General features: G+C 33.6%; 2 protein-coding genes and 1 pseudogene across 4 annotated transcripts; 2 read left to right on the top strand and 1 right to left on the bottom strand.

Annotated features, from left to right (window-relative positions):
* The first annotated feature begins 6,963 nt into the window (after positions 1–6,963).
* LOC145631039 (cytokinin dehydrogenase 1-like) lies at positions 6,964–9,387 on the top strand. Its single transcript, XM_081683145.1, has 5 exons — positions 6,964–7,774; positions 7,962–8,089; positions 8,169–8,429; positions 8,524–8,786; positions 8,903–9,387. The coding sequence occupies exons 1-5, from the start codon at positions 7,120–7,122 to the stop codon at positions 9,222–9,224; spliced, it is 1,629 nt and encodes a 542-aa protein (XP_081539271.1). The 5' UTR covers positions 6,964–7,119; the 3' UTR covers positions 9,225–9,387.
* Positions 7,990–12,698, bottom strand: LOC145631040 (uncharacterized). Of its 3 annotated transcripts, none has more exons than XR_014112326.1 (4): positions 12,569–12,698; positions 11,166–11,265; positions 9,687–10,140; positions 7,990–8,149 (listed from the first exon to the last, which is right to left on the bottom strand). XR_014112326.1 is itself a non-coding variant. In XM_081683146.1 (3 exons), the coding sequence occupies exons 2-3, from the start codon at positions 11,209–11,211 to the stop codon at positions 9,746–9,748; spliced, it is 441 nt and encodes a 146-aa protein (XP_081539272.1). In that variant the 5' UTR covers positions 11,212–11,265; positions 12,569–12,698; the 3' UTR covers positions 9,523–9,745. The 3 variants fall into 3 exon arrangements, 1 of the variants encoding a protein (XP_081539272.1); XR_014112325.1 differs by having other exon boundaries at positions 7,991–8,156; XM_081683146.1 differs by lacking the exon at positions 7,990–8,149 and having other exon boundaries at positions 9,523–10,140.
* A 5,257-nt stretch (positions 12,699–17,955) lies between these two features.
* Positions 17,956–18,765, top strand: LOC145633145 (two-component response regulator 24 pseudogene; annotated as a pseudogene).
* Positions 18,766–26,677: the final 7,912 nt, after the last annotated feature.

Below are 26,677 nucleotides of genomic sequence, written 5' to 3'. Positions count from 1 at the left end.
AAACAAAGAAAGTACCAACAAAAAATTTGTATTGGATCTAAAGAAAACCTCAAAAAACAAAACAATTATGAGAAAATTAAAAAAAGCAAAGCAAAGTAATTATTTTCCCACGGTTTCTCTTGGTTGGGGCAACAGCTGTAATTTGGCTCTTACAAAAAGAAAGGTTATAGTGCTGGAATCTAGGACTCAAAAAGCTCAAATGTATAGGATTTATAGCCTTTTGGCTGAAAGCTCATTTTGTCCTCCATTGTTGCATGACCACTAGATGCAACCCCCATGATTGCTCATATGAAATTTCAAAACCTATATAAAAATATTATAAATAATACCGCCTTTTGGCCTGCTTCAAAATCAAATGAATGATGAACTTAAGATACTGGCCATATAAGTTTAGTGGGCAATTATCTTCTTAAAGCAAAATTAATGCAACTACAATACTACATGATGGTCTATCTGTTACTTCGACTCTTTATTTTGTCTTACTCTGTATAACCTAACACTTCAATCATTCACATTCATAGAGGGAATAAAGGAAAGAGGATGAACCGATGAAAATATGTGAAGTATGCTCACAACTCACATATAGGGTTGAATTATAAATTTAACGACCAACTAATGTAGCCGTTCTAAGGGCCTGTTCCGATTTACTGAAAATAACTGAACTGAACCGATTGAAGCTGAACTGAACTGAATATAGCTGAAATGAATTATTTATGAGAGTAGAAAACTAGGAACTGAACTGAACTAAACTAAACTAATTAGAACTGAGTTGAACTAAACTGAAATTAAACTAAACAGAACAAGCCTTAAATTGCGTGTTTACACTTTAAAAAAAATAAAAAATAAAATAAAAAAAATCATACACACAAGTCTTGAAAGTAAAAAATGACACATTAATGCCTTGTTTCTAGCCTCTACACCAAAGTCAGTTTAAGGATAGCATCCCTGACCCATTTAACATGTTAAAATTTTGAGCCTTGACGTATCACTTGGATATAAGTAACACTCTTACAGTCTTACCATGTCTAAATAACTTAGGCTATGTAGTTCAAAAATTGGTAGGTTTATTTATCCTGACAAACAATAATAGATATATCACCAAACGAAAGGTTATGTCCCTTGCACAACTATAAGGATTTGATCCAATTTTTCTGCACAAGGTCATGTTTGGATTGGAGGTAATATATTAAGGGAATATTAAAAGTCAAACTTGCAAACACACAAGTAATTAGAGGTTGTTGTAAGAGGTATGGTGTTTACAAATGGAACAGTATTTGTTCAATAGTTGGTATACTTCTCTCTGTCAAAAAACCCTAGACTCCATTGTTTTTTTTTTTTCGCTCCATTGTTGAATTTTGAAGGGGCTTCCATCGGTTTCAACCGGTAGAAAGCCCCAATTCTGGTTTGTTTTAAAAAAAAATCATGTTTATAATTATGCTTCTTCCTTTTAGCAGGAACTTTTCTCCCTCCTAAAAGATAGGGTTTCCGATCTCCTTCGAAAGACAAGGGTTTTTCGATCTCCTTTAAAAGACAAGGTTTATCTCCTCTTTTCGGGGGGAGAAATTTCTTAGTATTGAAACCATGATATTAATCTAATGGATTGCCATGAATTTATTTCGTTGGTGAAAAAATTATCAAGTTTTCGAATATTCGAATACAGACAGATGAATCAAAAGGAAACATCCTCACAACTATAAAGAATTGATAAATTGTCTCTCCAACAGGGCTGTAATTTCCAGCGATATAGCGGGAGATGTTACACAGTGCAAGATCTACTCGATTATCGTAATTTTTATGAAGAAAATTTTTATTTGATTCAATATCTTATGTATTTGTAAACGTCGAATCTCTATAGTAAATGTCGTATGACTTTTAATTAATGAAATATTTTTGCTAATAAAAAAGAGGTAGTTGTTTCACGAGGAAAAGAGAGAGATTAAGGAATTATTACCCCCATAATAAGAGTAATAATTACACACCCTCCCCTTACTGTAACTACTACCCCAAAATGAGCCTTTTCATTTCACCTCATACCTCACCTTCACTACATAATTTTTCTTACAAGCACACCATCACTATCTTCTCCTTCCTTAGTTTGGCTTTTTTTACCCTAGTAATACATTTCTCTCGATCCAAGCATGCCCTAACAATTTGTTCCATTGAACCCACTAATAGACAGAGTACGTACAAGTATGACCTATTACACTCGCAAGACATTTGAAAGAGAAAGGATTCCTACCTATTCCTAGGTGAATCTTGAGCAACCTCTATAAAGAGGATAACACAATAGTGATACATTTTTCATAAAAGATAATACATAGAAATTCCATTAAACAATAGAAGATGCCACATACTATGCTTTAAGCAAAATATATGATGGCATTAGTATAAACTCTAAAACATACTTAAACCTTTAACAACCACGATGCGAGTATATAGTATAAAGAAGACATGTACACAGCAACAAAAATTGAAAGAAAGAGACACATAAGAACACAAAGACAAAAACCTAACATGCTTATTATAAACATCATTCAATTTCAACTCACACTCCCACAATGACTGCTGAAATATATTGCTGACGAGCAAAAGAAACAAAATAATAATGGTAGTATTAAGATAATTAAATAGTAATCCAATTAAAGGTTAGTGGAAGTTTACCCATTTAATACCCAAGTATGACAAGTTTATTAGATAACCAAAATCATTTCAGGGATGCCCCAGTGTTGGGATTTAAGAATCCTAACAGCCATGACTAGCTCATAAGCAGGGTAACAACCAACTTCATTCCTTTATATTGGATACATCCTTCCTAGGGCTGTACAAAGTGCGGTTTAGACTGCACCAAACCGTAAACCAAACCGCAATTTGCGGTTTGTGGTTTGAAAATTGCGGTGCAGTTTTTTAAAATGACCAAACCGCGGTTTGCGGTTTGGTGCGGTTTCCAAAATTATTGAGACCAAACCGCACCGCAAACCGCACTTTAATGCGGTTTGCGATTTTTATACTATATTTTCGTTAAAATTATATAAAAGAACTAAAATATATGAGCTAATTTTTTACTATTAGTTAATTAAAGGTTAATACAAAGAGTTTAATATTTAAATTATCAACTAATAATTATAAAATAAAATAAAAGTTTTGTTTTAAAAAGAATAATTACAATTTTAATAAAATACAGTTAAACCGCAAACCGCACCGCACCAAACTGCATCTTGCGGTGCGGTTTGGTGCAGTTTTTTTAAAAGTGCGGTTTGGTGCGGTTTGAAAAAATTACAAACCGCACTTTTGCGGTTTGGTGCGGTTTATAATCCAAACCACACCGCGAACACCCCTAATCCTTCCTATCACAAGATGCCATCCCTGACGTTTAGCCCGTGTCGCACCAAAAAATATGCACGGATGCACCCATACGTGGTTACCAGCCACAGTTAATTTAGTCTAGAACTCCTAATCTTGTAAAGTTTCACCATACTATTTACTAAGGATATCAATGAAAGATAGGAAATGAAGTTCAAAATCTCTGCTCTTTTTGTGAATAAGAGACCCATCAATTCAACTAGATGCCCTGGCCACTAAAATTTAGCAAATTAACAAACATTAAAAATAAAATAAAGGGGCCCCAAAGGAAAAATTTAAGGACAGAAAAGAAACATAGGAGCACTAATTTAAAGTGAACAATTAGCAAAAATAACATTAAATGATTTTATTGACCTTAAAATGATGGATTTTTTGTTTTCCTCACAAGGCTAGTGTGCTTTAAAATCATAGATGCTGATGGTACTACATAGTGGCAGTGGTCCAAAGCTCTTCTTATAGGGCACATCCTTGTGAACATCACGTGACATTGAAGCCATAATAATTAAGAAATAAAAAGGACATTTGACTCTAACATAATTTTTTTTTTGTCATAATTACTACTCCCTCCGTTCCCTAATGTTTTTTAGGTTTGGAATTATACGCGGTTATTAAGAAATTGTGTAAAGTTGAGGTATATTGGAATATTTCAATGATTGAAAGTACAATTTTATTGAAAAATACAATGTTGAGCATGTGGGGTGAAGAAGTTAGAGGAGAGAGGAGAGAGGAGAGAGAAAGTAATAATAAGTGTTGAAAAATTATTAAAATAATACAAAAGGTACAATAGCACATGATAAAGTAAGGACTTTTGAGTAAAAAAAATTATAAAACAAGGGTAATTTTGTCCAAAATTTATGACTAAAATAGGAAAGATACTAAATGTAAAGAATAAAAAGGAACACTCTAAATGGAAACGTAAAAAACATTTAGGAACGGAGGGAGTAGTAGTCTAGTAGAAAGCCAGCACAAGCCAATATAACCTTGTGTAAGGTAACTCTTTGGACAAAATGGAGTTAGCTATAGAAGAGAAATAAAGGTAATTTGGTTTTTTCATTATAAAATAATTGGCGAACTGTTAACTGAATAATTCTTTTAAAATTAGTAGGTAATTTTTAAAAATTACGACAACTCTACCCTTAGGTGTAACACACGTCCAATGTATCAATAAACATGCTAAACAGTAGAGTTTTAGACTTCATTTAATATATTTTTATTCCCTATACGAGTATATAAATTAAAAATTGCCCTACCGGCTAAATCCCTTCACAGGTTTACCTAGTCCAATTTATAGGCTACATTTTGAGAGTGGGAGTAAGGTACGGGGATCTGATCCCTTCCCCCAAAGTGCCTTTAATAAGACCCCAATCTTGATACTAGTCCAACTTAAAAGATGATCTCCTTCGTCACTAGCCTAAGTTTAGCTTGGTCTCATCATTCAAACAATTACTTGATGGAATTACACAAGTAGAAGATTGGGCTCTTGCCAGCATCCAAATATGAGTTACTCTGTATAATTCAATATTATTAACAAACAACTCTATTAGACTTGAACTCAATGCTTTCATTCTTTCAAACCAGCTTTAACGACTACATAAATTTCTTTAAACCATAACCTCATATCTTGTAGGTTTCATAACTTCCATTAGTCCCATGAGTCTCAAACTAACATCCCATTAATAGAAATCTACTTCGTATAATCTCATCTCAGCAACTTTATCACATATACTATATTTAACCTATTTCTATTTTATATTTTAATAACATTTTATTCAACAACTTACTAATTGTAGTCTCACAAGTCAAAAATCTGGTCACCAGAAGAAGACTTGAAATATTAAAGTATATTATTATTAGCATAATAAACGTGCCCACACCATAAGCCAAAACAGAATAATAAGATCAATAGCAGGACCCCACAAATCCAACTCAGAGCCACCCTTCTGCGAGTCCCGTAGTAGGGGCCAACCCCGTCAATCGCTCTCCGATCAAAGATTTCAGCATCAGTTCTACCAAACTGCCTTCTGCAACTTGTAATTTTCAGAGACATGTTTTTCCACTCTTGTAGACTGAATACACCCTAGGTTTTTTCTCCTTATTTGGGGATACAGGACTAATTGCCTTAAATAGGTAGGGCTAATAATTGGCTAGAAAAATTAGAAATAGCATTCAACTGTTTCATTTCATTTTCTAGTAACTTTTCATTCCTAGCTACCTATATCTATCATCAGTTTGAGGGATGATTAACCCAACACAATGAATGACGATTAAGGCCCTGTTATGTTAAAATTATTTCAAACAAAATAAGTTCGAGGAAAGTTTAATTCAAAAGAGTGTAAACAAAATAGGTTGAGACGTTTTTAAATAGACTAAGGGTCTGTTCTCATTGACTGAACTCAGCTGAACTGAACTGAACTGAATTGAGCTGAACTGAACTGAATTGAATATTTTATAAGAGAAGGAAATTAGGAGCTGAGCTGAGCTGAACTGAACTGAAATGAATTGAATTGAATTTCAACGTAAGAGAACAGACCCTAAGTTTAAAATACCAAATAAAAAAAATAAATAAAAAAAAATCATAGTTAGTCCGAAATAAAGTGTTGAGTGTTAGGGATTAATCACAAATACTTAAATTTGAAATGGAAAAGTCTAGGATACTAAGATAACAAAAATAAATAAATGTTAAACCTCATAAAAACAACCTTGCACTAGTATCTTTCTTCCCAAAACGCCACCCTATTTAATGAGGATAACCACAATTATAACCCCAATATTTGTCACCAACACCAAAAACATACCCCTATACATGACGATCAACCCAATCACTTTGACAAGTATTTAGTCCTCCTCCATAGACCATAATTGTTAAAAGATATTTAGTCCATGACAAGAGATCTCCCATTGATATATTGGGAGAATAATATACCTCCAAAATAAAGGGGGAATAAAGAAAAAAATTGATAGGGCAAGGACCAGGCAAAGACTTGATGGGTAGGGTAGGTGGGGGATAATCCACTTGAAAGATACATTACCCGAAATGTTAAATTTTAAAGGAAACTAAACACAATTGGCACCTAAAAACAACTTAAGAAAAGTATTTTTCCTCTTCCTGTGATTACTGTGCTACAATTCCAAGGCTGGGTAAAGGGTTTTTTATCGTCTGATTTAAGATGATCGAATTTTATTCTTAAATCATACTTTCAATCATAATAAGCATGGAGGAGCTAGAGAAGTTATGGGTTGAAGAAGTACAGATATAACGGTTTTCTGAAAAACAATACACACATGCATACAGCATACAATCGCGTATGAAAAACCACTACCACTAACATTTACGAAAGAAAATTCCTACATCCTTATGCAAATATGAAAACACATATAAAAAATACAAGTACAAACTTAAAAAAAGAGAAAGGTAAAACAGTTGCAGCCAATCTAAGATCAACTTAGCGAAACCAGCCCCCACAGCAAGTCTATAATGATGGCCTACAATTAATTAATAATAACATAATAGCAAGAAAATGTCAATCTCTTAATGAAGTTTCCACCACTTTGTAACATACGTGACCGCATTTGACTAAGGCCTTTCAAGGCACTCCCTTTAAATTCCCTCCCACACTGCATCTCTTCCACACCTCTTCTTTTCATTTGCTTTACAAAGAAAAACCCAAGATTTTCCCAAATTTCAGTGCCTCTTCTTTGTCTTTCACTTTCACAAAACTTATAGTTTGATCTGCATATAAAAAAAAATCCGTCGAGAAAATGTTCTCATGTAAGTCCCTTAGACAAAGTGCAGCAGTGCTGCTAAAAGTTTTCTTAATTCTCTTGTTAAACTTAGCTGATCATAATATCAATCACTGCTCTTACCTTCCCCAAGCTATCCCAGATTTCACAAACTTGAGCTCACTTGATCTAGTATCATCACTTAAAAAACTCAATCTAAACGGCCGTCTTGATTTCGAAAATACCCATCGTGTAGCAAATGACTTCGGTAACAGATACCATTTCCTTCCAATGGCAATTCTGTTACCAAAATCAGTTTCTGACATCTCTACAATAGTTAAACATGTTTTCAACATGGGCCATAATCCAAAACTCACTATTACCGCAAGAGGCCACGGTCACTCACTTCAAGGCCAATCGCAAAGTCATGGCGGCATAGTCATCAACATGGAATCATTAGAAGAACCAAAAATGCATGTTCATACAGGGGAACAACCCTATGTCGATGTTTCAGGGGGTGAATTGTGGATTAATATTCTGCATGAGACCCTAAAACAGGGATTAACTCCTAAATCATGGACCGATTACCTTTATTTGACCGTCGGGGGAACTTTATCAAATGCCGGGATTAGTGGACAAGCATTCAGGCATGGACCTCAAATAAACAATGTCCATCAGCTGGAAGTTGTCACTGGTAAGTTGTTAACTCGTTACTCAACTTACAAGATATTAGAAAGTAAATACTTAAACTAGAATATCAACAAAAATAAATGCAGGCATATAATTATTTCAGCATGTTATTCATTTGACAAGGTCCTTTAATGCAGGGAAAAATTTTAGGCCCATTTTGATTAATTGTTTTCCTTTTTTCATGGGTTCAGGAAAAGGAGACATAGTGAACTGTTCAGCAAAACAGAACGCTGACCTCTTTTATGGCGTTCTTGGGGGACTAGGACAGTTTGGCATCATCACTCGGGCCAGAATCTCTCTTGAGCCAGCTTCCAAAACGGTAAGTAGTGTCCATAATTTAACTGACTGGTTGTTGAATTATAAAGGTCCCTGTAGTCATCTGAAAACTTTTTTCACAGGTAAAATGGATTAGAGTGCTATACTCGGACTTCAACTTATTTACCAAGGATCAAGAACAGCTAATATCATCAGATAATCCATTTGATTATATTGAAGGCTTTGTCATAATAAACAGAACAGGTCTTATTAATAACTGGAGATCTACCTTCAGCCCCAGAGAGCCCCTGCAGGCTAGTCAATTTAGATCAGAAGGAAAAACTCTTTACTGCCTTGAAATGGCAAAATACTTTAATCCCGAGGATGCGAGCATTACAAATGAGGTTAGTATTTCTTAAAAACCACTTTTTCATATGTTGATACACAAGCAAATCATTCATTATCGAAACTGAACCTCTTGTGTCTTTCCAAATGCAGGAAACAGAACATATACTATCCAAATTAAATTATATCTCTTACACACTTTTCCAGTCTGAAGTATCATACATGGATTTCCTAAACAGAGTTCACCTATCAGAGATAAAGCTCCGAGAGAAAGGATTGTGGGATGTTCCCCATCCCTGGTTAAATCTTCTTATTCCCAAGAGTAAGATACACACTTTTGCTGAAGAGGTATTCGGTCATATTCTCACAGACACAAGCAATGGCCCGATCCTCATCTATCCCGTCAACCAATCAAGGTACTTACTTTTCCGACATGTGCTTGTCTACTATTCCCCCTTATAGAGAAGACAACAATGTTTTTTTTTTTTTAGGGTAAGCACTAAAGTAGAATATGTATAATAATGCTTAACAGATGGAATCACAAGACATCAATGGTGACCCCATCAGAAGATGTTTTCTACCTCGTAGCTTTTCTAACATCTGCGATGCCATCTTCATCTGGATCAGACGGACTTGAAAGCATTTTAGCCAAAAACAAAAGAATACTTAATTTCTGTAAAATTGCCAAGCTTGGGGCAAAGCAATATCTTCCACATTATGACAGTCAGGACGGATGGAGAGCTCATTTTGGACCTCAATGGAATGTTTTTGCACGTAGGAAACTCGCCTATGACCCTCTATCAATTCTCACACCAGGGCAAAGAATCTTCCCAAAAGGTAGAGCCATTTCATGATACAGGCCATCATTTCAAGAACCTAATTCAAATTGGTCCGCTCAGCAGCATAAAAGAGGGAAGCAATAAAGCTAAAGTCTGTAAGTAGCCCATCTACATAGCTGGCACATCTTTCAGCGCCCTAGTATCTAAAAGTTCACAAAGAAGTACAGCATTCATTGATTTACAATCTTGTTCTACACATTTTTCAAACAATTTTGAACAAAGTACCCATTTTTGTATGTTAGACTATAGATAAACTGATTCAATTGCTTATGCTAATGAGAATGTAAAGCTGAAAAGACAAGAGAAGAGCAGATAAATTAGAAATTTTCCATGGTAGAAAGAGATTACTGAAAAGAATCTTAGATTGGCCCACATGAAAAGACACGCAACAAGTTTGCCTTTTGGCAGGCAAAGCAAGTCAACAACAAAGCACACAACCATAAAAAACTAGACACACTGAATGTGTTACAAACGTACCTTTACCATAGTTTGTGACTATAGAAAAAATCTGAAAGAGATTTCCTGAAACAACACTTTTACTCTGACACTCTATTTTCACTCCAGCCAAGGCCTGGTCGGTGTTTCTCACCCTGGCACTCTTCATAGTCACGTGCGTCAAGCAAAGAAGCTTCAAAGTCAGTTGAGTCGCTTGCAGTAGGAAGAAAACTACTTAAGTCATCTCTGGCACCAAAACCTCCAGCTCGTACAACATCATCAGGATTTATAGTAGCCTCCATATTCACATCTGTTGAATAGTCACATTGTTTAAGTGCTTCCGTTTGTGCAATCTCTCTCCCAGATTGGGGATCAGTCATGCTGAATGGTACGGTATCTTCTGCAGAGAATGAATCCTCCGTAGGCATAAGCACAACATCCTCTTGAACCCTCTCAGATTTAGCTTCTTTTTTGCTCTGGCCATTGTCAATCTTATCTGAGTCACATAAAGCTCCTTTAGAATCATCTAGAGTAATAAAAACGAGATACAACAAAGTTCAAGGAATGAGAAAACTAAAAGTTATTTGTTACTAATAAATACATGAGGTGATCTTCAGATAATCTTGCCAAAACAACCCCAAAAACATAATTAACACAAAGCACATGCTGAAATTTTCTTAAATTTGAATGGAAGTTTTCATTCTCCACCTCAGCACTCACTCGGACATCTAAGGAACATCAATACTGTGACTACTTTAATGTTCAAGTCCAAATATACGGTATATACTATATACTGGTGGAGAATATAGAAACACTTCAACAAGGACAGTATAACAGATGTTTCAAGGCAATGCCTTAACTTGCATGCCTCCAAGATACCTATCATGTTAAGAGGGAGAACTGAAAATCACTGCAAGCACTGCAATGCTATTAATTTATAGGAAATTCATAATATATTTTAGAGGCAGACATGACTTTGAGCCAAGGCAGAAGACCAGGAATAGTAAAAAATCACTATCACATGAATTACCAGTAATGCTAATAACATTTGCAACTAGCTGAGTTCACGGAGTGCAAATCTTTAAAGAGACTTGCAACCATTCTGTACTAATCAATCAGCTAAAAAATAGCCATAAACAGCTTTACAGCAAGAGCATGATGCACAAGGAACATGTCAAGTTGTGATAATGTAAATCTCAAGAGTAAAGACAACAAATTGCCTATTCCAGTAATGAAACAATCTTCAACTAGACCTGCTAAAACTCCCTCTTCAACTAGACCTGTTAAAATTCCCTGTGCCAAATCACAGTAAATAACATAATTATCTGGACCAACTATTAATAATGACTAGCTAGCATCAGCAGGACACATCATGGTTCAATTTGAGAGGGAGTGATGCCTTGGTCTACAATAAATCAGCAGTAGCACTAACCCAAAATTGAATATAAACACCAAAAAAATTGGAAGTAAGAGATCCAAAGCTTAAGCTGTTAACGAATTTGATGTAGTAGAAGCTAGTACCAATTATCATAGCAGCTCCTTTATCTTCCATAATGGGTTTTGACATTCACAGGTGGTATCAGCAAGCTATTTCCAATTCACGTGAACAGATCAATACATCCTGCAAAAATACAGATTTCAAAATATTGTCCAAGATCCATGAAGAAAAAGCAAAAATAAGTGTCGACCATCATCAATACAAATTTTCACCAAACTTAAAACGAAAACTACATAAAATGCATTCCAACTTGATATTTGAATTGACTCGTCGATCAGATGTCTTCAACAAAGTGGCAGAACAATGGTTATTTTAAACAGGCATACAGCTAAGAGGATGCTCTTAAGAAGAAAAATATGGTAGATACATATAGAAAGAGCACCTGACCTTCTATATGAGCATGCTCCATTCCTCATGCTTTAAAAACTTCCTTGATGTTGCGACTAATCTATACTAATTTTCAATTAAACTTACCAACTAAAAACACCCATATCCCTCCATCTAATGTGTTGATGAAACCTATGTCATTCGGAATCTTCATTTCACTTGGACACATGCTCAAGTCTAACAGAAGTACACAAGTCTAACATAGATACATTCTTTACCGTAAGCATTATCCTTGTGAGAGACATTAAGTTCAATAAAGGAAGAATACGGACACGAGAAATTTAAAGTGTTTCCTTCCTAACTAATTAAACTAATTACGAACTGTGCACGGCCCCAATATGCTCACTAATCATATATTCCTTGCCCCATACCCCAAATTCTACACAAAAACAACAACAAAACCCTAATTACAACTTTGATAAGCAATTAGCATCAGATAGCTTCAATCATCACATAATATCAAAAGCATCAATGTAAAGCATAGAAATTGAACATACTACATACAATACATAGCAAATCAAAAATAATCAAAAACTCAAATCATCGACATCAATTAAACCCTAATAATTACAATTTAAACACAAATTAGAGTATTTAACCATCAATATCTACATATTCAACTCAAAACAACTCAACACCTTAAAATTACGAACAATCAACCAAAATGCAACACCGATTGCATATAATCAGATACAAACTACTCTCTAAAATTACAATAAACTCCAAAAAAAATAGTATTCTTTATTTATTTGATTCAAATAATTTTCCACAATCATCATATTACACTATGCTCGCATTTCAATAGTAAGAGCAACTGAGCAACAAAACAATTTACAACGAAACAAAAATCAAAATATTTCCAAAATTTTTGAAGTATGATCAACAATAACATAAATAACAATCAAAACAGGAAAGAAAGATTATCATAAAATTACTCAACCAAAAAAATAAAATATGAAGAACAAATTCAAAGGAATTAGCGAGAGAATCAGACAATTCGAAGCAATGAGATGACGAAAATTAGGAGAGAGAAAAGTACCGAGGAATGAGTAGAGATTGCGAAGAGTAGGAGTATGGTAGAGAACTGGAGATGATGGTGCATCAATGGTCTGCGTCATAATAATAAGTAAGTTTTTCATTTACCGCCATTGTTGTTGTGAGAAGTTTGGAGGTGGTGGGTACGTGGCAGTCATTTGTGATTGACACACGTTCAAAAATAAAAAATGGTAGAAATTTAACAGTTATTTACTGATTACTTAAATAATTCACCAAAATGCCAATAAGGTTTTCAAAATTCACCAAATCTCTTCGAGATTAATGACTAACGGCCGTTAACTCCGTTAGTCATTAAGATTAAATCTTGACACGTGTCATATGATTGGTTCATTTTAATTATTTATTTTAATTAATAAAAATAATATATTTTTTCTTATTTTTGTGGCAAAAATTGCTCGGTTATATTTTGGGGGTCATTTTGCCTTTATGGATACAAATTAAGCTTGAAATTGACAAAAAAAAATAATGTATATGCTCCTTTTTGTGTGTTGAAAAATATTTCGTTTAGCGTGTCGTTATTTTTTAACCATCAAAATTGATCGGGTAAGGTTTTGGGGGTCATGTTGATCCTTTATGAATACAAATTAAGCTCAAAATTGACAAAAAAAATAACGTAAATGCTTCATTTTGTGTGTTGAAAAATATTTCAATTAGAGTGTCGTTATTTTTTAACCATCAAAATTGATCAGATAAGGTTTTGGGGGTCATTTTAATAATTCATGGGAACAAATTAAGCTCGAAATTGACTAAAAAATAACGTATATGCCCCGTTTTGTATGTCGATATCGTAATTTTTTTCGGAAAAATGTGAAACGGAGTATTTACTTTTTTTTTTTTTTTGCCAATTTCGAGTTTAATTTGTACCCATAAAAGGGTCAAAATGACCCCTAAACCTTACCCGAACATTATTCGTCGCGAAAATCGAAAAAAGTATTATTTTTATTCATTAAAATAAATATTGTGTATTAATTTTAAAATGTAATGGCATTTGGTGAAATAATTTTCCAAAGCCATGACATTTGGTAAAATAAGAATTGCATTAGCGGAAAACTAACGTCCATATGCTATTAGTGGCACGAGGTGTCATTGTATTGTTTGTCAGTGACATTTGGTGAATTTTGAAAACTTTGAGGCGGTGTTTGGGAATCAGTATTTAATTTCAAATTATTCATTTCAATTCTCGGAATTGAAATTCTTATTTTTAATTCCAAAATTGGTGTTTGGGAAATTGCTAGAATTTAGATTCTAGGATTTGAAATTCTACATGTTGTTTGGATAGACTGGAATTTTAATTTCACAATTGTATTGTTTAATTGATTTTTTTTTTAAAAAAATAAAAAATAAAATAAAATTCAAATCATATTTTCATACAACACTACTGTCAACAATGTCGTCCCTTCCAATGTTCCGAGAACTCCAATGGCAATTCATCAATGGCGACGCAACATTGCGAACTCCAATGGTGGTTCAGCAATGGCGACGCAACACCGAGGACTCCAATTATCTCATTAATGGCGACAAATTAAAGTGTCGATAACTCCAATGGCATCTAAAAATGCAGCTTGCCTGTTCTTGAGATGGTCTTCTCTATAAAATCATCTTTGTCTTCTTCGGCGAAATTAAGGTTAAGGTTCATCATCAGTGCTTTGTCGGAAATTGGAATCCCTAGTTTCCGACGATGAAGGTTAAAGCAAGGAGCCATGAGAGAGAACTTTTATGTGGTAGAAGAGAGGAGAGAGAAAATATGAGTAACTTACTGTAGGCACAAAAAATTTATATAAGTGCCACATTGGATAATATATGGGTCAAAAGTCAATTTATTGACTTGATGCTAATTTGACTATTAATTAAAATTAATTAAATTGGGTGAATAAATTTAATTGGCCCATTTTAGTTATTTTAATTAAATTGTTTATATAATAGTTAAAACCCACTAAAAATGGGTTATGATAATCAAGCAGGCCCACCTCCATGCACATCAAACCCTAACCCTAAGAGTCACTCACTCTATAAATAGAGCTATCTCTATTTCATTTTGCGGGAAGAGGAAGCTGAAGGAAAAACCTAAAAGAGAGAAAAATCTACAGAGAAAAACCTAGAGAAAACAAGGAGAATCAAATACAAAAAAACCTCACATAAAATACTCTAAACCTCTCTAGAGAAAACCTCACATAAAATACTCTAAACTTCTCCAAAGCAATCCTCTCAAAACCTAGAAGAAGAACAACAAGCATTCGACGTGTCGTTCTACTCTAGAAGATCACCCGTGGAAGAGATCAAGCCTCGACGGCCCTCAACACGAAGGAAAGAGGAACCTCAAATCATCAAGAACATCACCGGTTCAGCCTCTACACCAAGAAGTCATTGATCGAGATCAAGCCTCGTCGACCCTCAATCAACAACCCAAGTCAAAGGTCTACATCAGATATCTTTGTGATAGAGATCAAGCCTCGTCGGCCCTCAATCAAGAGTCAACTCAGCCCGTGAAACAAGTCAAAGATAAAGTGGAGATCGAATCAGAGGAGCAAATTAGAGATTGTACCCAAAATTATCAAATTAATAAAACTAACATTTTGTTTCATTTATTTTGAATCTATATTTTGGAGATTTAAAATTTGTGTTTACACTTACCTGGTAAAAATAGAGGAGAGAGAAGATGAAGGTGAATAGATCACATCACTTGGAATTGAAATGACATATGTTGAAGATGGATTTCAAATTCTTTGGTGTGGGTTATTTTTATAAGTGTCTGGAATTCAGCCAAATTCAATTCCAAATGCTTTGAGTTTCCAAACAGCTCAATTGGGACAAATCCAACATTTGAAATGAAATGACAATTCCCAAACAGACCATGATGGCATTTGGTGAATTTTGTAAATACTCAGTGGCATTTGGTGAAATAGCCGTAAATTTAAATATTTTTCATTTTCACCCTAATAAGAAACTCCAATGGCAAGCTAATTGTCAAATTAGCTTGTCATGCCACATAAGCTTTCAAGCTAATTATGTTTATAGCTAGTTTGATCCCTAATGGCTAGCTATTAGCTTATTATTTAAATTATCAATTTATTATTTTTATCTTAATTACTAATTGACTTTTAACATTTTCTTTTTGGCACGTTTTTTTCAAACAAATTAGCTTGGCAAAGCTAATTTGCTTGACTAAGGGTCTGTTTACATTTACTTAATTTCAGTTCAGTTCAGTTCAGCTCCAATCAGTTCAGTTCAGCTCTTAATTTTCCTCTCTCATAAAATATTCATTTCAGCTCAGTTCAGTTCAGCTCCAATCAGTTCAATTCAGCTTAGTTCAGTTCCAATCAGTTAAATTCAGCTCAATTCAGTAAATGTGAACATACCCTAAGCTAATTACATATTTTTGCTCCAATGGTCAAGCTAGAGCTAGGGACTATTTAAAATTGCAAACAAGTCCCTAGCTACAACCATTGGAGTTGCTCTAAACAAATTTTGCAAATTAAAGGGTAATCTTGTAAATAAGTCAACAAAAATGCTCCATTTTATTGTTCTGTTCACCTCTTAGGCTTTAAAAAATAAATTGTGTAGTGTACCCTTCAAAACTTTCAAATACATTAATCATCAATCAATCAATATATTATACTAAAAGACATGTCACTCTACTATTTGCTTGTCTTATAATGGTAAAAAAATAATTTAAAGAAACCTTAAAACAATAATTTTGGTTAAAATTTATTGTATAAATCATTTTGATTCAGAATTTTGTTGATAAAATTTGATAGAATCTAAACTATTTGTAAATAAGTTTTAAAGAGCTTGTAAATCGCTAATGGATTTTACCTAGGGGTGAACATGGGACAGGTACCCAAACTGTTAGTACTAACAGTTTGGGTAACCGATAACCAATATCACTAAAAGTGATATCCATAAACCTAGCCGATAAGTTCGATTACTCAGACTTTGGGTACTTGAATTTTCAGATCGGTTATCGGGTACTCAATAAGACATCCAATAATGATAATTAAACTTAATAATGTTGTTATAAATTATAATGATATCATTCAATACTAATTAACAACAATATCACATGATCTTGACCAAATTATTAGTAATATTACTAATATTTGTTATTATAACGTGATTATAAAGTAAAGTAAGAGTTTAAATTTTGAAAAATAGATTTAAGAAGGAAAAAAACAACAAATTGCTTATCAAGATTAGAAAACCATTAATTTAAAATGACACCCAATAACTATACCCGATAACAAAATATCAGAACGGGTAATTGAACCGTTATGGTTATCAAATTGGGTACCCTAATTTTTGGAACGGTTATGGATCAGGTTTTTGGATTTTCGGTTTTCGGGTAGTTTTTCTCGACCCTAATTTTACCAAAAGGAACAAGACAACCACAAATTTTTATCCATAAAGGTTACACCCCATTCATGATCTATAAGATTACTAAATATAGCATTAAGAATCACGACTGAAGGTATGGGGATGAAATAAAGGTACAAAATTAAAATAGCGAAAAATAAATAAATAATATTGATTGTAACACATTAAAGTCATAAGGATTAGTTGATAATGTATACATATAATAGTTCTAGTTTCTCTCTCAATATAATATATGAGACCGGTTTGATCGTTTATTGCAGATTTGATTTTGTTTCAATGTTAAGAACTTAAAATTTCAGCAAAATCTCGTGAAAAGATAAATGTATTCATGAACCACTTTGGATTATGTACAAAATGTCAAGCCAATATGATACATTTTAAACATCAGATACGGTATCTATGTAATCCTTGTAAAAGAGTTAGATTATATGTCATATATTTAATTAATTCTGATTTTGAAGTCTAATTAATAAATCTTGATATATGTAAGGTTGATAACAACTACAAAGTATATTATCCTGGGAGTGTAATACAAAATCAAATCAACATACTTTTTATTTTAAATAAATCGTATCATGTCGGATTCTGTTTCTCAAGGCCATCTTGATTTTGTGCTTGACACTTATTTCAATATAAAAGCAATAAAAAAAAACACTAATTAAGTATGCTTCAATTCAAATCAATTCATTGGCAAAAAGGTAATCTTAAATACTTTTCTTCAAAATGCTCCTTTTCCCTTATAGTGTGCTGTAGGAAAAGTTGATCTCTAATCAATGTCATTATTATCAACCTAGGATAATTAATATTTGATACAAGCAAGAATAACATTCGTTAACATTCCATGTGTTAAAACTAGAAGTGAATTTTCATAATATTTTAAAATTTAGTCATTTTCATGCGATAAATGTATTGTTTTTATATAGGCTATACCCTCTAATTTTTCTCCTTTACTTATTTGGTTGTCGTTGTTAATATTTTGATTATGTGTGTTTTTCAGATATGTCTAAAACGGTTGGAGATAGTAGCATGAATGAAGAGAATAAGTTTACTGCTTTAGTTGTAGACGATAATGTTGTCATTAGAAAGATTGAAGAAATGTTGCTTAACAAGAAAGGGTTTAAAACTAAGGTCGTAGAAAATGGTCAAGAGGCCGTGAACACTTTCAGTGAAGGCAATTCTTTTGATGTTATTATCATGGATATGGAAATGCCGATAATGGATGGGATTCAGGTAATCTTTTTTGTATTATCTTAATATCTTTTCGTAATAATGTTACATATGCTGATGTTTACAACATCTCTCTTAATGCTCTAAGGCTATTAATAAATTAGTAATGATAAATATAACATTTTAGGCAAAATAAGGATATATATAAAGAGTTAATTGGGTGATAGTATGAATAAGATAATAAAATTTGAATTATTATGTACAAGATAAATTATATTATATGTGGACTATAATAATTGCAATGTGGTTCATTCCTCATGTTCCAAATTAAAAAAATATTATTGTTTGCGGCATTTCAATTAAAGTAATAGACTATAATTTCAATGGGAAAATTTATCACCCTTGCATTATTACTTAATTATGAATACTAATTTTTTTTAATATTTAAATTAATTCTCTTATGTGAAGGCAACTAAAGAGTTGCGAGCTATGGGCGTTAAGTGCTTGATATTTGGCGTGATGAGCTCTGAATCAAAGTCTGACATTCAAGCATTTGTAGAAGCCGGTTTAGATGAATATTTTCCAAAGCCACTGGATTTTGTGAAGATTGAAAACATACTCAAGCGCCTCATCAAAAAGTGATACCAAGAGAAATTTGACACAAAAATGAAATAAGTAAACTATGTTTAGTATTTAATACTTAAATATTGTACTCCTGGTTTCGATATGATGTTTCATGTTTTTTTTTAGTTCCAATCAATTATCTATGATTAAACAATGCAAAATTTCATATATTGAAGAGTACACACCTATCAAAATAGCACATAATGATATTTTTTTTCTTATATTATTGATCAGAATATACGATCAATTATTATTTTAGCTCTAAACGATAAGTTTTTTTAAAGGCATAAATTTAAGAAAACAGAGGCAAAAAGAGTATTTATCTTCCTAGCAAAATAAAATAGGCTTCTTATATTGCATGTTTAAGTGTCAACATATCTTTCGGAAGATTATGACAAATATTTATTTATTTATTCTATGTAACTTATAAATTTCAATGAAACTAGGGCAGGTAACGCGCATGATGCGAGCTCCATAGCTAGCCATAGCCAGAATTTTTTTTAGTTTGGCCGTGTGCAATCACAACTTTAGTTGTTGCCAGCCGAGTGGCCTAATCCGGCCGATGACTTCGTGGCCATTTGTTGGGGAAGGGGGTCGGGGCGGTTTAAGGCCGCTCAGGGAAAAGGAAAGGGAAGGGCAGGAAGTTCCGGTAGTCTGAAGGTGGGGTGGGTTTAGGCTGGGGGACAGAGTACGCTAGATGTAGGGCGAGACGGTGGGTGTACTGGGTGAAGGGGGTGGAGAAGGAGGTACATATGATAGGGCTTGGATTTTATATTTTTCTTTTTTGGCCAATAACATGGGAACACATGTCATTGTGGCGCCCACTTCACGAATTATTGGACAAAATCAATTAAGTGGTGGTAAAATTCAATTTGTTTAAATTTTTTGTGCTATTAAAATAATTTTTTTTTCATAGTGTTAAAAATCATTTTTCGTGTTTTTTGTGGTGTAAAATTCAATTTTCCTATAAAAAAATCATGATAAAATTCCATCAAAATATTTTTTTTCACACTAATAATAATAATAATAATAATAATAATAATAATAATAATAATAATACTGAAAAGGGTAGTTAGTGTTGATTTCTATAAGTGAATAAAAAGTAAATAATACCAATGTTGTTCATTACCGGGTTCCCAACTTTTTGGGCACCTATAAAGAAGCGAAATTGTAATGGAATTGTTTTAGGCTAAATTAATTTTAAAAAAAAAATAAAAAAAAATCCTAGGAATATGCATAGCAATATTCTTAAACTATAATTAGAGATATCCTCCGTTAACTTTTAGTTGCAACATAGAAGTATTTTTCGTGAGATACAAAATATTTATAAGTTGCAACTAAAAATTAATGGAGGTATATTATAAAGATTTAAACATATATTTTTGAATCATTTATTGATTTACTTAACCTTACAAAAAAATCATAAAAATGCATGGGTGTGTTGTGCACCCAATTAATTAACCCAGGTTAGTTTTTTTTACTCTTTAAATGACAATTAAATAAACAGTATCTCCAAGAAAGGATGAAAGAGGAGGGCCCTTCAAGTGAGGGTGATATATTGATATACTGTGCATAGAGGCCGATGTAAAATTAACCTCCTCAAAATTCGTTCTCAATATGACGGAGCCTATGTATCGGTTTGTTAACCAAAGAAGGTTGAGCTCCATTATTTCTATGTCAAAAAGGACTATCTATCATTAAAATAAGGGAAATCCCATTACTTTAATTCGAATCAAGGATCTTTCGTGGTTGTTCATTTGAATAACAACCAAGGAAAAGAATATTTCAGAAGAAGGAAATCAAGGAAATATGTTATCCTATGCCCATTCCCCAATCATCATTGACAAGAGTGGCCTCAAAGTGATCGATGAAGCTAAAGCCATCTATGAGAATCTAGGAAAACGAACAAGGGAGAATCGGGAGAGGAACAATGTCCTCCTTGATTGCAATGGAGCACTTTTAGGTGGAGAAACTAAAAATAGTGTAGAATGAGCATCATCTTAATGTATTTATATTACAAACAGTCAACAAAATTCACACCGATTGCATATAATCAAATAAAAACTACTCTCTAATTAACAATAAACTTCAGAAGATTAGTTTTTTTTTTTATTCATTTGATTCAAATAACCATGATAATTTTCCACAATCATCATATTACACCATGCTTGCATTTCAATAGCAAGAGCAACAAAACAATTTACGATGAAGAAAAACCAAAATAATTCCAAAATTTTCAAAATTATGATCAACAGTAGCATTATTAATAATAATTAAAACGAGAAAGAAATATTATTATAAAACTACTCAACAAAAAACAACAATATAAAGAACAAATTCAAAGGGATTAGCGAGAGAATCAGACAATTCGACGCAATGAGATGACGAAAATTAGGAGAGAGAAAAGTACTGAGGAATGAGTAGAGTTTGCGAAGAGTGGGAGTGTGGTGAAGATGATAATGCATCAATGGTGTGCGTCATAAGTAAGTTTTTCATTTGCCGCCATTGTTGTTGTGAGAAGTTTGGGAGGTCGTAGGGTACGTGGCAGTCATTTGTGATTGACACACATTCAAAAATTGTTTAAATTTAATTTATTTTCATTTTTACCCTAATAAACAAAATTTTTAATCATATCCTATCATATCATATACTTCCTCCATTCATTTATGGTTGCAACATTTTCCTAAAATGAAAATATCACAATAGTTGCATAACACCATAAAAGTAAGGTTTTTATGGTGAAAATTGTACTAATACCTTTATTTAAAGCACATGACCCACTTGATTATACTCCTAACAATCTCTTAACCCCATTTTAAGTGTGTTATATCATGTAAGGTCCACTTTTCTTAAATACCGTGATAAAGTGTGTGTTGCAACTATAAAGAAACGGAGGAAGTATATAACTAATATATAAAGCCAAATTTTTAGCCATGCCATGAGACAACGACACTTGGAGAAAGTGTCGTTCTAACTTTTCGTCAAGTGTCGCGCCATGTAAGTGACGGAAGGGATATTTGGTCGTTGGGCAAACACCCTAAAGTCAAACTACCTAACTAACCACTAACCTAAGCATAATGGTAAATAAGGGTCATTCTTCCTATAGGGAATATTTCAAGCATTACCTCAAACTTGAACCCCACTGTGATCATACACTTAAGCATGGTGGCGTCCAAAGGGAAGGAAGCTAGAGCAAAAGAGTCATCAACAAGTTTTAGAAACTTGTAAACCGTTCACAGGGTGAAGGTTACACCCCTTAATAACGATCCAAGAGATCGTTAACTCCAATAGGTTTGGAACCAAGACTGGAAGTTCGGGGATGAAGGTACAAATTCAATCTAAAAGAGAAATAACCTGCCCTAATAATAGGCCTCTACTTTATTCTTCTCGTATTCATGTGCGCTTTATGACTAACATGCAATCATTAGGTTTACCCTAAACCTGTTTATCTATGTTGGTTGAATATTAATGCACAAACAAAACTATTATTGGCGATCAAATTAACCCTAAACAAGATTATTAATTATCTTATTAAGCGTGATTACAAGTACCAATTCCCTTTAAACATGCATGAAAGGCGTGATCAAGCAATAACAAATAAATATCATAACTATCAAGCAACATAATAATCATAATCATAATAACCATGATAATAATTATAACAATTATAATCATAAATCATAAAAATAATCATAATCATGTTAAAGCATATATAATACTTAGAGCAAGATCATAGGAATGATACTAACAAGATTAATAACAAACCCTAGCATGTCACTAAACATTAAAGATCAAAGCTTTAGCCCTAACATGATACTAACATGCTATTAAGAAAAAAATAGGAAGTATCACAGAAATCATAATTGATATAATTAAGAAACTTATTCTTACCCTAAACATCATACTAAGAAAAGCATCCTATCATGATACTAGGAATCAAAATAACAACCTAAACATGATTTCTATATCATAATATCAATAAAATAATTAAAGCACTTACTTGAATGCCTCGTATCTCTTTCTAATAACAAAATACACACGTTAGTAACTTCAAGGAAAATATTAATCAAACAATTAAATTAAATAATTGAAATAAATATTTGGGACCAAACCCTCAGAAATATCAAATCTTTCACGTCTAGGGAAAAGGAAACTTCGAATTATGCTAGGTGTGTCTAGATCTTGTGAATGCGGAATTTTGTTTGTAAAAAGTTGGCTTAGAAAGAAGAGAGAGAGTATCAAGAATTTCTTGATGAGAATTGATGAAGGTCTAAGGACGCTATTTATAATGAAAACGGTCCGGATTTGATAAAAAAAAAGAATTAGAGTTTGAAGAGGAATAAAACACGCCGTTGACGCCACAACAGCCCCTGTCGCCGCGCGACAGGCCTGTCGTTCGGCGCTACAAGACAGTTTTTGCGGATTTTGTTTTTATCATATCTTTTGATCCAGAAGTCCAAATAAGGCATATAATATGTCGTTGGAAAGCTCTTGAAGTCTAATTTCCAACCCAATTAGAATCAGATTAAAATATTTTGTATATAAAAAGATATGGCCGAAATAGTGGAAGGGTGTCAGTTTTGGATAGAGTTTTGTATTTCTTTCATATCTTTTTCGTTATAGCTCGGAATTAATATTATAATATATCATTGGAAAGATAATTTCAAGATCTATCCAACCATGTAAAATTTGGATAAACATTATGAGACACGAAAATAATATCTGAATATATTCCATTTCGTACAAAACAAGGATTCTCAAGAGTAGTTTTATTCAATTTTAAACTCTTTGAAACATAATTATCAATCCTAACTCCATTAGGATTTAAGAGAACCTTCTAGAGTATTCTTGAAGACTATAATAAATCCTAATAGCCTTAAGAATGATAATTAATAATAGGTCCTCCTCTAGATCATTGGGTCGTATGTAAGAACCAAACCGGGCCCAGTTTAGTATTTTGGCCATAACTTCCTCATTATTCATCGGAATTGGGCTTATAATATATATTTGGAAAGGTCTTTTCAAGCCCTATCCAACTACATCATTATTGGACCCTTATCATGGACCAAACTAAACTGGATTGGCTATTTTCATAAAATAGGGTAAGAAAAGAAATATTTTCAAAAACAGAAAGAAGAGATATTTTAATTAAAACATCCTCATCACTAGACTTTTCACACTTTCGCTTTTTTCGATAATCAAATGACATGAAAAGTATTCATCACTGGGTTTGGTTTTGGGGAGACACATTTGGGTATCTACACTTCCACAAGGACTAAGGGGAAACTATTAATTATAATAAGCTAAACCGAATCAAGGATTGGAAGTTTGTGGACTACTAGTTTTGACTAAAGAAATGTCAAGGGAAAGAAGTGCTAGGGGTAAATGGGGTTAAATCAAATAATCGATAACGAGGATAAATCATAAACATACATGGGCGATAGAAAGGGAACTCAATGTTTCCTTCTTTCAAAGCCCCAACACTAAGGGGTCGTTTGGTTTGCATAGGATAAACAGAATGGAATGAACAAAGGGATTCAAAGAGAATGGAATGAAACCCATTCCATATAGCATTTTGTTTGTTTTACAAAAACCAAAGGGAATCACCACCACCAACACCACCACACAACTCCCTTTTCCTTCACTTTCCCACTTCACCAGCTACCCCTCCGCCCAACCACCACCTTTTTGGCATCCCCTGGAGTCTGTCGCACATCTACACTCCTCCCCTCCCCAGAAACCTCCACCCACTCATCAACCCTAATTATCCATCATCTCAAACCCCACAAAATCCTAATTATCGGCGGTGCGAACAGGGGCGGTGCGACAAGGGGTATGGGAGGTGTGAACAGGAGCGGTGTAACGAGGTTTTTGAGGGGAGCTGCGATAAGGTTTTCAAGGGGAGGTGTGAACAGGGTGGTGTGATGAATCATATTTATATAGGGTTCATAGGCACATTTATGTTAGTTTTTATACCTTTTTCTTAGTCTTTTTGGTCGATTTTAGGGCCATATTTGCATAAGTCGTCATATATCGCTCTATTACGCTCCTTTTGTGTTTTTCTTAATGTTTCATATTATTTCATAGTCATTTGGACACTTTCTAAGAGTTTAGAGTTGATTCAGATGTAATTGGATGGAAGCCAATAAAACAAGAGTGTTGATCGAAGATTCTATGCTCATAGATGTCGATTTTATTTAAACTGATGATTATTGATATTGCATAAGAGTGTTTATCAAAGATTCTTGCATGGAACATCTTAATTTAATATAAACTTAGTTCTTTTATTCCTAAAAATATATAAAGGCGCCTTTTGCATGCAAGTCGAATGTATTTATATATATACATCGCTCTAATTTCTGACAAGGCGGGGTTAGAAGATGATGGAGGAGTTTGTGCTTGGGTTTTCAGGCCAGTGTTCGGATGGTAATATTTCTGCTGTGGTGGTGAAACTTGTTGTGGCTGATGTGGAGGTGGAGGGTTTTGCACATTGGTGCTCCGGTAAGAAAGGTATGGATGGTTCCGGAGCCCAGGATTGTAGGTGCTAGAGTGTGGGTTATTCTGCCTGTAGGATTGGAAGGCATTAACTTGCTCTATAGGACTCATGCAATCTTGTTCCCAATGTCCTACAATTCCACAATTTTCAAAAAAAGTTTCATTAGAATTATTAGAAACGGCAGAAACATTAGCAATGGAATTAGGAATAACAGTACTAAGATTATCTAATTTCTGGAAAATAGATGTCAATTGGGCTTGTACAAAGGATACTGAATCAACACTGTGTTTGCCTTTATTTGCAAAGCCTCTAGGATTCCCATATTGGGAATTATGAATTTCCATATCTTCAATAACCTGTCCTGCATCATCAACATTAAGATTCATAAACCTTCCACTAGCTACGGAGTCTAGAATCGTTCTATATGTATTGCCAATTCCATTATAAAAGGCTTGAATCAACTGCCACTGTGCCAAATTATGACGGGGACACTCCCTCTGCAGATGTTTGAATCTTTCCCAAGCCTCATATAACGCTTCATCTGGCTCTTGGGCAAAATTCTGAATTGCACTTCTCAATAAGGTTGTTCTCTCTGCAGGGTAATATTTATTATAAAAATTCAAAGCAAGAGTTCCCCAATAAGTGATACCAAGTGCAGTTCTATTCAAACCATTAAACCAAAGTTTAGCTTTTCCACATAAAGAAAAGGGAAAAAGAATCTCCCTGATCTGGTCTTGCTTGACCCCAGCCTGCCTACTAGTATTACAATATTGACAAAAATCGACAATGTGAAGATTTGGGTATTCACCCTTAGCTCCACTAAAGTGCTTTCTTTCAATCATTGTTATGAATTCGGGTTTGATCTCGAATTGTACTCCTTCGAGACCTGGAGCAAGAGAAAGGTGTGGAAAATCCGTTAGGGACGACTGCGAATAATCGTTGAGCTTCTTAGGTGGATTTCTTGTCATCTCTGATTCTGACTCTGAATAATCTTCTGAATCACTAGAATCAGTTGGAGGGCCTCTAGGAATATCGCTACCCCCATAACCCGCCAGGATTTTCCTGTAAAGATTTTTTTGTATATGAAAAGAGCGTTCGATCTAAGGATCAAATGGAATGTAACCTGATCTGGAACACCTGGGCATAAACAAAGAACTAAAAGACAAATATGAGAATTGTCTCAAAGAACTAACGTTTTCTAAGACAAGAGGGAATAATCTAGAGTACAAAAACAATCAGAAATAAAAATAAATATGTTTACCCGGCAACGACGCCAAATTTTAACAGGCTAAAGTCGTATCACCTTATCAAAAATAATTCCTAAGTCCACTAACTATGCAGATAGGGAAGAAGGGTCGAACCACATGGAAATAAGTTGATTTATTCATGATTAATTAATATAATCTAAATTGATCTAAACTATATAAAAATATA

The sequence above is a fragment of the Chenopodium album genome, chromosome 5, assembly GCF_948465745.1.
Source record: "Chenopodium album chromosome 5, dcCheAlbu1.1, whole genome shotgun sequence".
Lineage (NCBI taxonomy): Eukaryota > Viridiplantae > Streptophyta > Magnoliopsida > Caryophyllales > Amaranthaceae > Chenopodium > Chenopodium album.
The sequence above is the reverse complement of the archived record's forward strand: the minus strand, read 5'-3'. Positions and strand labels throughout refer to the sequence as shown.